This window comes from Cynara cardunculus (assembly GCF_001531365.2).
Source record: "Cynara cardunculus var. scolymus isolate 2C chromosome LG 8, CcrdV1, whole genome shotgun sequence".
Taxonomy (NCBI): Eukaryota; Viridiplantae; Streptophyta; class Magnoliopsida; order Asterales; family Asteraceae; genus Cynara; species Cynara cardunculus.
The window spans coordinates 4082437-4102033 of NC_037535.1; the positions used below are offsets into that span (position 1 = coordinate 4082437).

At 34.7% G+C, this 19597-nt stretch overlaps 1 protein-coding gene across 7 annotated transcripts; it reads left to right on the top strand.

The window, feature by feature from the left end:
- The first annotated feature begins 4186 nt into the window (after nt 1-4186).
- Nucleotides 4187-12760, top strand: LOC112516461 (topless-related protein 4-like). 7 transcript variants are annotated; one of them, XM_025123510.1, is made up of 26 exons: nt 4187-4296; nt 4634-4735; nt 4884-5063; nt 5349-5462; nt 5575-5733; nt 5816-5999; nt 6107-6230; nt 6327-6439; nt 6850-7021; nt 7139-7248; nt 7424-7493; nt 7616-7689; nt 7805-7900; nt 7980-8075; nt 8376-8503; nt 8609-8843; nt 8939-9103; nt 9440-9541; nt 10036-10185; nt 10516-10626; nt 10703-10882; nt 11274-11402; nt 11487-11582; nt 11712-11900; nt 12073-12239; nt 12311-12760. In XM_025123510.1, exons 2-26 carry the CDS (start codon nt 4656-4658, stop codon nt 12507-12509), a joined length of 3423 nt encoding a protein of 1140 aa, XP_024979278.1. In that variant the 5' UTR covers nt 4187-4296; nt 4634-4655; the 3' UTR covers nt 12510-12760. The 7 variants fall into 7 exon arrangements, with proteins under 7 accessions (XP_024979278.1, XP_024979282.1, XP_024979280.1 ...); XM_025123514.1 differs by having other exon boundaries at nt 9449-9541; XM_025123512.1 differs by having other exon boundaries at nt 6853-7021.
- Nucleotides 12761-19597: the final 6837 nt, after the last annotated feature.

The window sequence follows — 19597 nt, forward strand, 5'->3', positions numbered from 1 at the left end:
TCTTAAGTGTTTACCGTCAATAATCTTTAACATAGTCTTGATTTAGGTTTGATGTATGTCGTTGATTGCTTCGTGACATGTGATAACATCGACTTCGATGTTTATTGACATGCCACATTCCATGCGGGGTTTACCTTGTTATCGAGTAAATTAAGCATCGTTTTTACAGTTATTGCAAGTATTGTACATGAATTACTCTATTAAGCGAACTGTAGAATCTAGGAATTTGATCTTAATTTGGAGCATTCATAAAGTCGGAGATCTGAAAGGGGTATTGAAGATTGTTTCCTAATGAAAACTGCACTAAAATGACACTTGAAGCCAACCAAATAGAAAGATATGTTGACCCAAGCCGCGAGCCACAAAAATGACATGCACGACTCTCCAAGCGACTTAATAACCCCTTAGTTTGCATTTTTTTTATTAACCTGGATAGTCAACCCGCTATGCAAGCCGACTAATCCCAAGGCGACCACCTGCTTTACAGATAGCCCGGAGTCACCACATTTGAACCTCCGTGACCATAAAGGGGATTTTTATTCCTCCTTGGATTTGAACTTGAGACCTCCTGGTACTTTTGACCTTTGGAGCCAGGCTCAAACCAATCAGGCACCACCCTTGTGGTTTATTAGTTTGCATATTTAAGGCTTGCAACCAGGGTTTTCCAAATCATTCAAGACCTAACTTGAAAACTCTCGGGTTTTGGGCTATAGTTAAGGAATAAAGTGCCAGAGAAACATTAAGGTGGCGTTTGTTTTTTAAGAGGTGCTTAAGTCTGAAGTCTGAATTCACTTCTGAATTTTAAGAGGTGATGCTGAAGTCTGAAATCTGAATCAGTCAGACTGTTTGTTTTTACGTCTGAAATCTGAAATCTGAAATTTGAATCATTGAAATCTAGACTTTCTTTGCAAGCATTGGAAGCTCTAAAAGCAATTAAGAGGTTTTAAGTGAAAATGTTACCTCTAAATAATTCAGACATAATCAGAGCTTTTAAGCTCTTAATTGAAAAAAACAAACAAACACACTTAATACCCTAAGGTCTGACCGATTCAGACATAAGAGAGTATTAAGTGCTTTTTAGGTAAAAACAAACAGGGCCTAAGAATTGAGATTTGAAGCTGTTTTCAACTATTAATCGTGAGTATTTATCGTAAGAAAACGGGGGTTCTACTTTGTTTAAGATTTTGATCGAGAAACCATATCTAAACTTATGAACTCTTCTATTTTTTTTGGTTGTTTGCTACCATCTCCAATATGAAATAATCTTTACCTGTTGAGCGCTAGATGAATTTTGGTTATGGAATCATATGCGTACCAAAAGTTGTGGCCTTTACTGGTGTTTATGATTAACGAAACATATGAATTCGTGTTTAATGCTATTGCCCATTTGCATGTCTAATCACCTTGCAATTGATATACTGACTGTGAACTGTCTTTTGAGAGAAGTGGCTTAACAATTAGATTCAAAATCCATGTGCCTAAACTGAGAACATGAATATAGATATACCAATTTAGTTTTAGTACAATCTGGCATCTTGATCTTAATGAAATTCCGACTCTGTGTTAAAATCAAGAGATTAACTGCGTTTTCAAGAGATAAGCTTGTCATAACTCGGGAGAGAGGTTAATAAGTAAAAGGGAATTGTGTATTCATTTAATCTTGAACCAATAACTGTCGCAACCCGAATACTATATGTAAAAACCAAATGGATTCGACCTCCTAACTGCATTCCTTCCTGGTAATGTTCCAGTCTTTGTTACTACTTTGCCTAAATTATGCTGTTTCAATTAGTAGTTAACTAAACTAACCACTTATTCGACAACCTAGTTAATAGTTGACATAGTCATCGTAATACTGACTCTCAATTCATTTGGTTCGATATTCGTATTTATTATGCGTTACTTGTTTCAACATTGCAGATTTGCCGTTAGATTTTAGGAGGTGTAAACCCGCCAATCAGCATGCTTTCCAATAAATGAATTATTTGAGTTTCGCGTGAGACACTTCCTAACCATGACTATTGGTTTATTGACTTTTTGATACATTAAAGACATGACAATATTTTCTAACACATAAATGAAAATATTACTTCATAAAGACAATTAGAGTTGTCTGTACAAGATTGTCTCACTATAAATTAATTAAAAAAAAAAACAGAACCTCACACTTGTCTCAACATAAACAAAACAGACGTGACCAATTCTGTGAACTAGATACGTTTAGGGCACATGCATCGAGTAATTGCATCTCGTATTACTCGGTGCATTCCCATATGAACCTTTCATGGGTATATTGCTACAACTATTTCCCACAAGTATTTTTTATGTCTGCATCTTACATGCGACTCGAATAACTGTTAAATAAAACCTATCGTTAACCACAAGGGTGGTGCCTGATTGGTTTGAGCTTGACTTCAAAGGTCAAAAGTACCAGGAGGTCTCAGGTTCAAATCCAAGGAGGAATAAAAATCCCCTTGTGGCCACGGAGGTTCAAATGCGGTGACTTCGGGCTATCTGCAAAGCAGGTGGTCGCCCTGGGATTAGTCGGTTCGCATAACGGGTTGGATATCCAGGTTAATCAAAAAAAAAAAAAACTATCGTTGACGAACGTATGTATCAACTTGTGACATCTAAAAAACAATAAACAAAAATGTAACACAAAATGTAGCACTAGATTTTTATAAAATAAATTTAATGCAATACTGAACATATAAGCAAATGGTAATTGAAGCATGTCTGTTATCTTTTGCCCTGCAAAAAAAAATGCAAATTTAAATCAAAACAGAAGCAAATGCTATGTGAACCGAATCCATTTATTTGCAAACTACTGCATCATATTCTGCTCAACAGATTGTTGCCTGAGTCCTTCACGAGCATCTGGTTGAAACTCTTCCAGTCACCCATCGTTTTATCACCGGGTCTTACTCGTGACATGTATAAGTACCTTACGTTATCATAACATATTCATTTCATATATTACACATAATATTTAATAAAATAATACAGTTTAAAAACGTATCTATCAATCTTCGGTGTCTAAAAACAGTAAAACATAATATTATGTGATTAAGGGGCCGTCTACCAAATGCTTACATAGGTAAGCGCTTACCAAGTCATATTACCATACCAAATGAATATGACAAGGACCAGAAATCCTACCCGGTAAGAGCAAAAGCAAGGACCGAAAGTCTTACCCGGTAAGTGATGACGACGACTCTTATCATGGTTAGCGCTTACCGGATAAATTATTACATACAATGTTGTTTTGGTAGACTTAAATCTTACTCAGTAAGTAAACGATAATGTTGAATTTTACCAGTAAATGCTTACTGGGTAAGTGTTTAGGTAAACGACCCCTAAATCTCGTAAATGAAATAAATAGCTAATAACAACCCTATTTATTGTTGATGTTTTTTAAGTAATTTCTTAATATAATAATTAAGAAATTATTAGAGAATATGCAAAAATAGAAATACTTTCATAAAGCTTAAATTTGAAATAAAAAATTAAAAAGAAATTTAATTAAATTCATGAGGGAGATTTTGGATCCACGCAACTTTTGAAACAAAAAAGGACGGTGGGTCCACTGCAAACAAACACTTTGACGTGAGGTCGTGTACACCTTAGCATCCCCCACTTAAATAAATTATTAAAAAAACTATTTATTCGTAGAAAAATGTAATAAACAAAAAATAATAATTAATAATTAATTAAATATTTTGAATTTATGAAGTTATAATTTTCAACGGTTTAAATATTTTTATAAGTTGATTTTATATTTATAATAATTTTATGATATTCTAAAATTTATTATCGAATATTTTATTTCTATTTTAACAAATATAATAATCAGGTTTGTAGAATTATTTATTTATTTATTTATATTTAAATTAATTTATGCAACATTTAATTAAATTAAATTATTAATTTGCATAAAATGACAAAGGTGCATTAATTATGCATTAAACACACGTTAGTATCCTGAAACAGTATTAGTTTTTGATATTTAAATAAATATTAATTTAATGAGTAAAATGATTAATTTATAAGACGATTGACTTATATATGATAAGCGAGTCTACTTATCATTCTTGACCTATCATCTCGTACTACTCGTATTCTTCGCCACTATTTATATCGTGTGTCTTTGTTCTTCGATTCACATCTCTGTACTTTCTCTCTCTAGAAATCCCTAAAGGAGGTGGGAGAGAAATTAGTATCAGTAAAAGGGAATTCGTTTCTCTCTCTACAAACCTTCAGATCTGTCTCTGTAATCTTTCATCATCCAATTCGAAGGTACGAAAGCTCTAATCTTGCATAATTTCTGCATACACATAAACCTAGTGATTATGCCTGTGGGTTATTATCTACCTGTGCGTAATTATATGTGTAGATTATCCATACATGGATGTTGATGATTTCGTATGCGTATATAGTCTTTTTGTTTACGGAAATTTTAGGTTTTGTTGATGAAAAATTGGAGCTGTTCGTTAGGGTTTTGCTTGTTGAGTTATTGAGCTGAATTTTATGGAGATAGAGGTTGAACTATTGTTGTTCGATCCGTGAGGATTTTTGAGGGTTTTTGTTGTTTAATTGTATTTAAATGCTTACGTTTAACAATAATTTTATGCAGCCTCTGGGAAGAAAGGAAAGCGATGTCGTCCCTTAGCAGAGAGCTTGTGTTTTTAATCCTTCAGTTTCTAGACGAAGAGAAGTTTAAGGAGACTGTTCACAGGTAGGGTTTATGAATTTGACGATTTTCTTTTACATATTTACTGCTGAATTTAGATATACAATTTTTTTTAATACTTTGGTATTTACTGTTCCGAAAATTGGTTGTGTTGTTGTCTTTATGTGTTTATTGGGTTTGTTTTATTGTTGAGGTTGGAGCAAGAGTCGGGGTTTTTCTTCAACATCCGTTACTTTGAGGAAATGGTGACAAATGGCGATTGGGATGAGGTGGAAAAATATCTCTCTGGATTCACAAAGGTGGATGATAACAGATATTCAATGAAGATCTTCTTTGAGATACGAAAGCAGAAGTACCTAGAAGCTCTAGATAAGTATGTTACCGTGCAGAGTTTTATTACATTGAGTGCGTTCATACATGACCGCTTTGCCTTGGCGTTTATTATTGGGGTGGTTATGCTACACAACTAGAAATCCATTTAATGTCAGATGAAGCCGAAAGCTTTTTAATGCTTTGTTTCCTTATGTCTCTCTATTACGGTCTCTAATTCGTCTTCTAGTGATTTCCTTATTTAAACTTTTGGTTGGGATAAAATCATCTCCAGTCACAATGGAGATCAGATTGATGTGCTAAATTCTTTTTATCATTCAACTTGCAGGAAGGATCGTGCTAAAGCTGTTGAAATTCTAGTGAAGGACTTGAAGGTGTTTTCAGCTTTTAATGAAGATCTTTTTAAAGAAATAACACAACTTTTGACCCTGGAGAATTTCAGGTGTGGAAGGGTTATCGATGAGGAGTTTCTCTTTCCATATTAAAAGTGGTATAATTCATCTGAATTATGCTGTAAAACTTGGATGTTTTCTGATACAAATACATGTGTGCAGAGACAATGAGCAATTATCAAAATATGGAGACACCAAGTCTGCCAGAAGTATAATGCTGGGTGAGCTTAAGAAGCTGATTGAAGCAAATCCTCTGTTTCGTGATAAGCTAAACTTTCCAACTCTAAAAAACTCGAGATTGCGGACCCTTATCAATCAAAGGTTCGGATATTCTCTGTATTTGGGGCTGAGTTTTCTTGATCAAGTTTATTATTTCATTTTGACATTTCCTTTTAATTTGTAGTTTGAACTGGCAACATCAGCTGTGTAAAAACCCAAAGCCGAATCCCGACATAAAAACTCTGTTTGTTGATCATTCTTGTGGACAGTCACAGCCAAATGGTGCAAGGGCTCCATCCCCTGTAAATAACCCATTAATGGGTGCCGTACCGAAGCCTGCTGGCTTTCCACCTCTGGGGGCTCATGGTGTAAGTGGAAACAAGTTGCTTGGTCTTCACTGTTTGTGGTTTGAAATCTGCAATCGAGTGTTCTAATGTATATTGTGTTTCTTTTATCCTTCTCTTCGTGTATAAAGCCTTTTCAGCCTGCACCAGCAACTCTGCCAACATCTCTTGCTGGTTGGATGGCAAATCCTTCCCCTGTGCCTCATCCGTCGGCTTCTGCTGGCCCTCTTGGTTTCAATCCACCAAATAATGCTGGTACATAGTTTGTTAAGTAATACTAACTTCATGTGGAGTGGTTTACTTTATGATACTAATGCTGTTGCTTGTGCCCTTTCCCCCTTTTACATGCAGCTCTATTAAAGCGCCCTAGGACTCCCCCAACCAATAATCCTGCTGTAGACTATCAAACAGCTGACTCTGAACATGTACTGAAGAGAACGAGGACATTTGGCATATCTGATGAAGTATGACACACTCTGGCTATGCTTTCTCTAATTTTTGTGAACATGATGAAGACAGCTTCTTTCCACTTCCAGAATTATATTGCTTGACTACTTAAGCTGAATTTTTTGCATAGCCTCCTCATGTGTGTAAATTTGAGTCGTTTGACATCTTAAAGCTTAAACCCCTGGCTGATGAAAATAATATGATTAGGGACTGGCTTCATCCCATCAACCTAGCATTAAGTTCCTTTGCAGCATCAGTTTTTATCACATATTGAGTTATGTTTCATGATCTAGAAGTGTGGTTTCATTAATCTGGAAATGGATTAACGTTGAAGTCATATGGTAGTCTTACCTTCTTAAGGGGGATCAACTTATCCAATGTTGGAATTTAATTGATACTCAAGGCTGACATGCCTATGTATTTTTAGCAGGTCAATCATCTGCCTGTAAATATCTTGCCTGTTGGTTACAGCGGCCAGAGCCATGGTCAAAGCTCATATTCGTCTGATGATTTACCTAAAGCTATGGTGATGACCCTAAATCAGGGTTCATCAGTCAAGAGCATGGATTTCCATCCAGTACAGCAAATTCTGCTTCTCGGTTAGTTTTCATATGCTCTATAATTTAAGTTATGCTTTCTTGCTGGTTTCTGCTTTCAGGACTTCTCATTAGTTGCATATTGTCTCACCATCTTTCCCCTGCTTTGATTAATATCAGTTGGAACAAGTACCGGAGAAGTCATGATATGGGAACTGGGTAGCAGAGAGAAGCTTGCTCATAAGAATTTCAAGGTTTGGGATCTTGGTGTTTGCTCAATGCCTTTGCAGGTTTGAATTCTAGCTTTAATTAGATTTGTTGGTTGGAATGAGAAACAATTTTATCTCCATAACAATGGAGGGTATTTTTTAAACATACATTGCATACCATCTTGACTGTTGATACCCTTTTTTAAATCTTATATATTTTCTTTTGACTCTGCTGTGCACTTCTGTGTTGTGCTAGGCATCTTTGACCAGTGACTATACTGCATCAATCAACCGTGTAACTTGGAGCCCTGATGGAACCCTCTTTGGTATGTAGTTGGATATTTTTTCTTTCAATAAGATCTGTAGCAAATGTTCCTTAATGTGGTGAATGAGTTAAAGTTGGGATAACTGTTAGAGATTTACATCAGCATCTTGAACTTTCATACAGGCGTTGCATACTCAAAGCACATAGTGCAGATTTACTCTTACCATGGCGGTGATGATCTCCGAAACCATTTGGAGGTTTGTGTCCTCCCATTGTCTGTATCTTTTGCTGCTTTTTTCCTTTTCTTGGGTGGTGCCTGGTCTGATGCATATATTCCACATAAGCAGCATTCTTTACTTGGTTGTTATACAGATTGAGGCTCATGTTGGCAGTGTCAATGACCTTGCTTTCTCCTACCCAAACAAACAGCTTTGCGTTGTAACTTGTGGAGAAGACAGGTTAATAAAGGTTTGTCACTTGCTGCTCTTGTGTTGTTCAGGATTGTGATGTTTCGAACTCCCTGATGTATGCATTAATGTTTATGCAGGTCTGGGATGCGGTCACAGGGGCAAAACAGTATTCATTTGAGGGTCATGAAGCACCTGTATATTCCGTATGTCCACATTTCAAGGAAAACATTCAGGTATAATGTTTTCTGAAATTTAGAGACTTCCCTATGCTTTAAATGCTACAAAAAAGTAACTAGGAGTTTACAGGTGCTTGATTAATCTTGCAATTCACAGCCTGTAGCATAACAATATCGATAACTTGGAGATAAATTTCCTTTATACTCTTTTCTTTTCTCGTAAGTTGCAGTTAAATGCTTAATGCATCCACTACATTTGAAATGTGGCACCCTTGCTGTTCCATCTGATAAACAGTATTCAGTCCTATGCATTGAATAGCAATCGCTAATGTCTCTATTGATTTCTTCCTGTACCAGTTTATTTTCTCGACGGCAACTGATGGAAAAATAAAAGCATGGTTGTATGACAATATGGGTTCAAGAGTGGACTACGATGCACCAGGTCATTCATCGACCACTATGGCCTACAATGCAGATGGAACAAGGTTTGAAAAATTCATAAATGTGCTTCTATTGTATAGAATTTAGATTACACCCCTGGCTGCTTCTAATGCTAATGAGAACATCTCTGATATCTGCACACCTAATAGGTTATTCTCGTGTGGTACAAATAAAGAAGGAGAATCATACATTGTGGAATGGAATGAAAGTGAAGGAGCTGTCAAGCGCACATATAACGGGCTTGGGAAGCGATCTGTTGGTGTTGTGCAGTTTGATACTACCAAAAATCGTTTTCTTGCTGCTGGTGATGAGTTTTTGGTTAAATTCTGGGATATGGACAGTGTTAACTTATTGACAACCATTGATGCTGAGGGTGGTCTACCGGTACCCATCATATGCTTTCTTTTAGATATGATCTCACTGATATACATTTGTGACTTTGTGCTAAGCGGTTATGTTGGTTCATAAAATATCTGCAGGCTTCTCCTTGCATACGGTTTAACAAGGAAGGAATTCTGTTGGCTGTCTCAACAAATGATAATGGTATCAAAATTCTAGCTAATCCTGATGGGATTAGGCTACTAAGAACCATGGAGAATCGTTCATTTGATCCCTCCAGAGTTGCATCTGCATCTGTTGTGAAGGTAAATGGATTTTTGGCATTGGGATCTCTTCTGTGGTTCATAGTCCCTCCATCACAAAATAAATATCCACATTGAAAAAGGCACACAGTCTAAGAAATTTGTAATTATTACACTTTTATGGCAATTTTATCGTCTATAATAAGGGAGTAATGAATATCTCCATCTCATAATTAAGGTAGAATTCGAAAGTAGACACTTACTTTTGAAAGGGGACCCTAATTTTGGGACAATTGAAAATAGAAATATGGACATTTGTTTTGGGATTAAGGGAGTAATTATGTTCTCGGGCCCTATCTTGGATAGGTCTATGTTATCTTACTTATCCGAATGCTCTAGCATGCACAGACTTCTACGATGAATACATTTGGTGCTGCTAATGCATCTGCTGGACCAAGCATCATGGATAGAGTTGCACCAATGCCTTCAATGGTAGTGATGGTGAGATTTTCTGTTTGTGGAATTATGATGATAATGTTCCTTCCCTTTGAATGTCTGTCCATATGTTGTCATCCACGGATGACTGATGTTGAAGTTTATGTGGTTCTGATAATGTGCTCATCTTACACAATGATAACCGTACATATTTTGAAAACCTGAGAACCAATTATTCATGCTTTATTCATGATGAATGAAGCGGTAGATATACATGATGAAAGTTATTCATGATGAAAATACATGGTATTCATGATAAAAATACACGATAATAACGATGAAAATGCATGATATCATGAATCATGATATCTTGGATTATGAAAATGAATGATTTCTTGATGAATGATATTCATGATTATTCATCATGAATAATACATAAAATAGGTCGTAAGTTGGTTCTCAACATATTTATGGTTCTCATTTGAACTTTCCCCTTGATATTGATATGTCCATATTAGTAATCACGGCGTTTAACTTTTTTACATGTGGTGTACTTGCAGAATGGTGATAATCGAAGTTTGGTTGATGTGAAGCCTAGAATCGGAGATGAGTCCATGGACAAATCTAGAATATGGAAACTGACAGAAATCACAGAACCGGCACAGTGCCGCTCCTCAAGGCTTCCAGATAATACATCTTCAGCAATGCGGGTATTTCATCATCTAGCATGATTGCATCTCTGGCATGGTCTATGTTTCTTTCAAAGACACGTATCTTGCATGTTTGCCTCAATCATCATCATTTTTCTTTAGTTTGATTTATGTCGTTTATAACTATTATCACATAAATATGTTCAAATAGGGTGTAGGGGCAATTCGGTCATTTTAACAGTTTTGTCCTGTCCTGTCCAACTTACCAAATACTATATTGTCTAGTTCAGTCCTGTCTGTTACCAAACGCTACCTAAGTGCCATTTAACCGTCGTGTTACACCCTATTCTTTATCAAACTCAAGCGACTTCCTCCATATCCCCATTACAGGTTTCAAGGTTGATTTACACAAATTCGGGACTTGCCATATTGGCTCTAGCAGCCAATGCTGTCCATAAACTATGGAAATGGCAGCGAAATGATCGGAATTCAACTGGGAAGGTATTTTTTCTTTGTTCCTAATCCCACTATAAGATGTTAACCTAAATTTGCCGCTTACTCTTTCCTTCCTCTTTAGGCTACTGCCAATGTCGCCCCTCAGTTATGGCAACCAACAAGTGGTATCTTGATGACCAATGTTATCAGTGATACAAACCCTGAAGAAGCTGTTCCGTGCTTTGCACTGTCGAAGAATGACTCCTATGTTATGTCTGCTTCAGGCGGGAAGATCTCTCTGTTCAATATGATGACATTTAAGGTAACAAAGTTTTTTTTTTATGTATTTTATATCTACTTCCATCTTGTTTTTCATGTGGGTTATGGATCTAGGGGAAAGTTTGAATGTGAAATATAAATGTTTTATTATTCATGATGAATCACTCTATATATTCAGGAGTATATTCATTATGAATAATTTTCATGATGAATATCTATCACGACATTCATCATGAATAGTTGGTTCCCAAAATATATACGGTTCTTATCTGAACATGCCCCTATGGATCTATGTTCAGATATAGCAAACAATTTATGGAGACGTTTACTGCAGATATAGCAAACAATGTATTGAGATTTTTACTGCTATTGTAGCTCAAACTTATTACTGTTTTTTTACCAAAGATTTACTTATTACTGTCTTCTATTTGCAGACTATGACTACATTCATGCCGCCTCCACCTGCCGCCACCTTTCTGGCATTCCATCCACAAGACAATAACATTATAGCCATAGGCATGGAGGACTCTTCTATCCAAATATACAATGTCCGCATCGACGAGGTTGTTCCTAGTTCGTATTTAAACCTAAATCAAACCTCAAATCTACTAAATAACGCACTAACTATTAGTTATTCTTGTGAACAGGTCAAAACCAAGCTTAAAGGCCATAATAAACGGATAACAGGCCTGGCCTTCTCTAACGTGCTTAATGTGCTAGTATCTTCTGGTGCTGATTCTCAGGTGAGAAAAAAACGGACGGTCTTTTGGCGCTTGCCTCCTTAAACTCTTAATTAATTTAAAACTTCACAAAAAATATGAATTATTTTTCCTAAGATTCAGAGATTTATAGTAATAGACGTCTCTCTGCAGGTGTGTGTTTGGAGCACAGAGGGATGGGAGAAACAAACGAGTAAACATTTGCAAATTCCGCCTGGACGTGTTGCGGCTCCCATAGTGGATACCCGCGTACAATTCCACAATGATCAGACACATTTGCTAGCAGTCCACGAAACTCAGATAGCCATCTATGAAGCACCAAAACTCGAACGCCTTAAACAGGTTAGTTTCATTTGTATACCATTCATCTTTTAACTACAAAAATTCAACCAAAAGCTGAACAGTTACATGAAACAACAGTCCTGAATGTTTCATATATGATTAATTGGGTTTGTTAATATGATTATGCGTCTAGTGATGATCTCTTGACACATTCATGATTGATTAAAAACAGTGGGTGCCTCCAGAGACAAGTGGTTTGATCACACATGCTACTTACTCGTGCGACAGCCAATCAATTTACGTAAGCTTTGAGGATGGAAGTGTTGGTATTCTTACTGCATCAACGCTCAGATTGCGATGTCGAATCAGTTCCACCGCCTACCTGCCTTCCAATCCAAAGTGAGCATATTCTTCAGGGTGGTGCTTATGTCTTAAAATGTGGGTGATTATTGATGTTTGTATGTTTGCAGTTCAAGGGTGTATCCACTTGTGATTGCTGCACATCCAAGTGAAGCCAATCAATTTGCATTAGGACTGACCGATGGTGGGGTGATCGTGTTGGAGCCACAAGAGTCAGAAGGGAAATGGGGGACCTCACCTCCCGTTGAAAATGGCGGTGGGCCCAGCAGTATGACGACAAGTACAACGGCCGACCAACCACAGAGGTAACGAAATGAAACCAACCCAACCCAACCCAACCCAACCCAATCAGGGGAGAAAAGAGTAGGAGGGTAGTTTAGGCAGTCTGGATGGAAGAATGTAGTAAGAGAGTGTTTTATAGAATGAGAATGAGTTGGTATAGATGATGATGTAAAGCAAAAATCTGTTTAAAAATATGTTGTCAAGAAGGTTGTGTTAAGTATACAAAAAGGTCTTAATTACTTGTTCTAATCAGATGTCTGTTTACTATTGTTTCATCCATCATCATTAACCTTTTTCTATCAAATTAATTCATTTTTTTTTATATTTTTTGATTAAGGGTAGAATGAGAAAGTAGACAATTATTTTCTTAGAAGTATTAGGGGTTGTTTGACAGTTGTTGAACGGTTTGATACAGAATGATTAAGTGGTCAGAATGATTAAGAGGCTTTCATGATATAGTACAAAATGAAATATAATTGTTTGGCAATTTAAAATTTTCAATAAAACATCAAATAAGGAATACATTTCTTTTTAAATTCCAACACTTGATTACCTATAACGGCGATCTAGAATCTAGAATCTAAAATCAATCAACAATGATCCAAATTTTAGAGAGTCTAGATTAAGGACAGTGTTACTAAAACCCATTAACTGTCGTTATCTCCAAGGTACGGAAGACGTTTCCAATTAGCTAGTTCTATCTCGTGCCTCTAATTATCGCTTAACTCATCACAGTATCGTCAGTACCATTTTCCATAAAGGACCTGATGCACATTCCAACAAAAAAAAAGCGGTTAGGCTTAACACCCAGTGAGTTCAAGTAGTTTAATCATAATTATAAATGAAAAACAAATGAAATACTGCTTATTTAAATTATAATTTCTCAACAAAACGACTTTACCATAAAAACAATATTTTCTAAAACCGACAATTCTCGTGATTAAATTCAGTAATCCAACACCCATTTTAACATATGACCAAACCCAATAATAGCACAAATAATGAAATAAGGTTTAAATTCCAAATATTGAAAACATAGATAAACTTTTTATCATCCAAAACACTAAAACATGGATAAGTTCCAATATATCAAAACCATAAGTTATGGATACACTGTATATCCAAAACAACATTGAAAACATGGATAATACAGTATCCAAAAAATAACACATTTTGGTGATGGGGGAAACCTGTATCCATTGAATCTAGCAAAACACAAAGTAAGCCATATATCTATGTCAATGAGTTCAACTACAGATCATACGGTCATCAAGTTCAACCACCTACGGTTTATAGTTTGAGTCCTCCGTTGATCCTATATATACTCGTTCACTAAAAATTATAGCCACTATGGTCTCACGGTCATCAAGTTCAACCACCCACAATTTATAGCTTAAGTCATCTACTACAGATCATACGATCATCAAACTCAACCACCCATGGTTTGTAGCTTGAATCCTTCGCTGATCCATGATATTTCTAGCTACAATACAAAGATATCTATCCCACGTTTAAACCAACATACTGACTCATACGCCTATGGATCCATTATATCATAGTTTAAATTACATGATTCAAATCGAATGATTAACGCATTCAAAACACGTAATTTCTAAATAAATATGTCATAACTGCATATCACTCCCAAAATCACACATACAACAATTTAAATCAAACAAACGTCCCCAAAAATCATTTGAGTTAAAAATCAAACCAATAAATTATGAATACCCATCGTGAATGCAATTTATACACCAAAAAGTTCGAATACCATCATTACTAACTAAAAAATTGGGCAAAATCGTAAAACAAGTATTTTTGCTCAAATCCAAGGCAATGGGCTCTTCAACTTGTTTGACTAATAAAAAACGAGTCGTTATAAACCTCAAAATGCATTTAAAGAGTTTAATAAATCTCATGACTTAAAATACCATAAAATTCAACAAAAACTAAATCACGCTTATTATTTTAGTGATTTATAAAAGCAATCTAACAAAAATAGCAATAACATCAAATAATCTCCGTATAAGGAATAAATCATCAAAATTTATTATCAAAGTGTCCAAAAAACTCAAATATATGTACTTCTCAAGATTTTATAAAACTAAATGTGTAAAAGATGTAATTTCGTCAAATAATCAACACATTTGATAAAAATCAAGGACATTTTAAGACTTCAAAATATACATTTTTGTCATATACAAAGTTTTCAGAAAGCAGCTTGAAACTCAACTTGCTAGGTTAAGTTAAATCTAGGTTCTAAACTCAAACCTTTAGCTTCTAAAGGTGGAGACTTGAGATTCATAGAGTATTCTTAAAAGCGTTGATTCATAACATCAGGTCAAGAAATTGAGATATAGAACTTACCTTTCAACTCCTAAAAACCCCAAATCACCAAGAAACTTTAATTCTCTTTAGCCTACCCTTGAAAAGCTTCAAAATACGAGTCCATTTGCAAGAATAGCCAAAATTGGATAAGAGATTAGAAACTTATGACCAAATAAAGAAAACCCTGAAAAAACGCACTTTTAACCATCAGGTGGTCCATTACCCTTGCTCGCGACCCTAGGGTGGCATGGCAGGGTCACCCGTGTTGGCCGATCTCCAAATAGAAGCTTACGCAACTTTGGTCGTGACCCAAGTCCCACAGACCATTTCCTGCACGTTTTCTTGGTCGTTTTTCCTGTTGTTCTTCGACCGTTTTTAGAAAATTAAAGGTGTTACATGTAAGGGGCCTTTTACTAAATGCTTACCGTGTAAGCGCTTTTCGGCAATAGTTACCACTCTCATTTATCTTATTGAGCAACATTCTCGGCCATCAAAATGGAATGTTAGCAAGGGCCTCTTACCTGATAAGCGTTAACCGAAAGTCTGATCTCCCTCTCTTATAAGGCAAGATTTTCTGTTTTTACCATATCTCTTATCAGATAAGGTTCTCACTCCTTATACTATTTATTTATCCAATAAAATAAATGACATTCAGTAAAGTAAACGCCTCAAAGTATTTTGTATAACATTATTCACTTTGTTATCAATCATCATTAATGCAAATATAAACATACCTCTACTTGGCTTCCCAACTATCCGGACACCAAGTTTATCTATAGTACCTTATAAACCAGATTTATCAAAAGTCTTAAAAAATAATTTTTAATGCACAAGGTACTATACATTTATGCACAAAGTCTTAAAAGTCTTAAAAACAACTCATAAAATCTCTTAATCTACAATTAAAATAACATATAGTGCAAGTTACCAATGCACATTATTACCTTTTCTTTTCATGTTTCTAAGATACTTTTGACACATTTCACTTATGTCTTAACTCTCTCATACCTCTATTTCTTCTCTCCATTCCCCACTGTGAAGATATTCACCATGAATTATGAAAAGTTCTCTCATTCATCTCTCATTCAATTGCTCTAGAAATCTCGGTCTCGGTCTCGATCTCTTGATTCTTTGCTCTTGGTGTAAATCGAACACATTTGTGGAGTCGTTTAAATATGCTGGATTTTAAATATATTGGATTTTAAACTGTCATACAATTTTTTTCATCGGTAGACTGTAATTGGAATCATAACTCTTATTTATTCAAATTGTATTAATATGTAAAGATCAAGTGTAACTTATATCATCGTTAAATCTTCTCTAATAAAACAAGTGAAACTTCAAAATCGTTAAAGTTTACGGCTCTCGCCACATTGCACGGGTATACAACTAGTAAAACGTGATGTAAAAATCGGTGGAGATAATCATCTAAAATATATTATACTATTTATTACACTAAAAAAATATTAAGAAAACAAGTCTAAAATACAATATATATATATATATATATATATATATATATATGTATTCAAGTAGAATTAACGTATTTTCTTGTAAACAATCAATTACGGCAATTTGAAGTACGAAATAAACTTATTTATCCTTAATTTGTCTTATATCAAACAAGATATGGTTGGAATCGATCAGTATCATTTGATCTTTATCAATGACACTTCTCTCACAACTTCAATAGGTGTATTAAGATCATGTTAATCATGGATACACCTATTTATATAAAATAGTACATGTACTCATATGTCAAGTAACACCTCGTTTATCCTGACACAATTGCAAAAAATGATTGGGGAACTTCAGATACACATTTATCAACAAAATATAAAACATAAAAAAATTAACCAAAAACTATAATAAACAAGGGGCATATATATATAGAGAGAGAGGGGGGTAGTTTCATCCAAAAATGGTACCAATTTAAGAAAATAAAAAAAAATGATCAAATTACATATATCAACAACCAAAAAAGTGTGTGAGCGACCCTATGGCCGTGTAGGAAGGTCGCATCGCAAGCTCGCGTGAATCACATGTGATTTTATACGTGATGTTAGTGTAAAATCACATGTGATTTGACCATTCTTTTATTTTCTTAAATATGTATCATTTTCATATGAACCCGACTATATATATATATATATATATATTATACTATTATATATAAAAAAAACTTTATAATATATAATATAAAAAATTTAAATTCATAACTCCAGTACAACAAACCCTAATCCAACGAATACTTTATTCATATTAATGACAAGAGAGTCAGAGTTTGTTATAACTAAACTTCCATTTTAATTTTCTGTTTGATTGTAGTTCATCTGGGTACAAGTAGAAACTCCATTCTTGTAGAAAGATATGAAAATAATGAAACCATTATCTCTTAGCCCAGATTCAAGTCACAAACACAAAATAGATCAAGATTCAAGAACGCTACAATAATCCAAGTAAACAAAGTGATTACAATGTGTTCTTGATTCAACATGTCTCTCTTAAAGATTACAGATTACAAATCTCATAAAACTTCAGTATTTTACGATCTTTCTCAGACTTTGACAAATTTGAACTTTCATAGCTATAAACTAGTCTACAAAGCATATAAAGGCTACATTACAAAGCAACATAAAACAACTTTAGCACAAGGACTTGAATACAACAATTGCATCATGTGAATAACGAGAATGTGGTGAACAGTAAGGTAGTTAGGTACAGCAACAACGAGCACGAGTGCGGTGATGTCGAACAATGTGACGTTAATGGTGGATGTCGAAGAACTAGGTTTGGTAGGTTGCGGAAGAGGAAGACGACGCCTCATGGTTCTGGAGGGCTAAACAAACTTTTCTTACACTTTACTCGGTAAGCGTTTACCAACTAAATTCAATACTATCACTTATCTTACCAGATAAGATTTTAGTCCATTAAAATAACATCGGATGCAAAAATTTAATGGTAAGTGCTAACCGAGCAAGAGCCGTTGCCCCCACTTGCCGGATAAGATTCTCGGTCATTGACTTCGCTCTTAACGGGCAATATTCTTGATTTTTACCAATTTGTTAAAGTAAAATGATTTGATAAGCGCTTACCAAGATAAGCTCTTGATAAATGGATCCAGATTTAGATATCAGTCTGCCACCTCCGGCGACGGCCGACGGTACGGCATTGCCACCAACCAAAAAGTGTTGTGAAAAGCGGTTGCAAGGTGTCAAAGCGTGTGAATTTAGGAGAACATATTTTTTCCAACGAACACAAAGTTTTTTGCTTTCAAGAGGCGCAATAGAAAGTTGTATAGTACAAGCACGTGAAGAAATTCTTTTTTTTTTTTTAAATCGTGATTGTTTATTTTTGGTTGATTAAACAGATAACAAGTTGAAATAAAATGCATATATATATATATATATATAGGGTTGGATTCACGTGAGACCAATGGTTTTTCGTGAGACCCGTGAGACCAATTTATGTTCATTGATCAACTTTATAAACTAATGATCTAATGGTCTAAAATTGCACGGTGACAATTTTGTAATTATTGAAAAGTCTCGTGACGTTTATGAATGTTCAGATTTGACGATTATAGATCTAATCCAAAGGTTGAAAATTGATCTTACGGGTCTCACGAAAAACCATTGGTCTCACATAATCCCAAGTATATATATATATATATATATATATATATATAGGGGGAATATCAAATGTTAACCAACAATTTTGTGTTAACTTTGAAAAACATGACAACCAATCAAATTCCATTCTTCTTGTAAATTTATGTCAAGTTCACATTCTAATTACAAAGGTATTTCAGTGAACTGATTTGATAGTAACTCCCAAAATATTAATGGGGAGTTACAAAACATCAAATCCCAAAAAATATGCATTTATAATATTAATATTTTTATTTTTTTTAATCTTGATCTTTCATTTTTATTGTTTTATCAGTTTTTAATTCGCATAGAAAACACGGTAGTAATTTTTTTTGGTATCAATCAAGCTAATATGAATAAACACAATGGAATATAAATCGACAACAATGAGAAGATTAAAATGGTTTATGATGATAATCGGAGTTCGAGGTCGGAAATTGAAGAAATTAACCAAAACGAATGTCTTGGTAATAGATTTTTATTTTTTTAGATTCGTTTTAACCGAAATTATGTTCATTACGATGTGTTGTGTTTTTTGTAATTCATCTTGTATTGATAGCTTTTTTTTAATTACTAAAATACGTACCTAAATCACATGTTCAAATGGAAGTACATGTACGACCCATTTTCATATTGTCATATTACCGACTTTCATGAATCATGAACCATTGTGTTCATGTTACGTCTATTATATGAACACAAGTGTTATTTTTTAAGCTTGATACCAAATCTTTATATTTGTGTAAGTGTTTGCACCCGGTGTTCATAGCGTTGGGGTTATGTGTTTATATATTTTATACGAAATGAACAAGGGGTGAACACGATATGAACAAGGGGTGAACAACCATATAAGATCAGAAACATATATGAACAAAGAGTGAACCTTAAACGGTGTGGATGCAATGCATGTATAAAACTCCAATTGACAAAGGATCGCTCCTGAATGTGTTTATAATGAAGGAACTATTGTTCACAAGCTGTTCWTATCGTGTTCATACCTGTTTTTTTATTTATTTTCTTTCGTATAACAGTTTTTCTTATTATGTTTATATTGTGTTCATAAATTTTTGTTCGCATTTGACACAATGGTTCATATATATATATATATATATATATATATATATATATATATATATA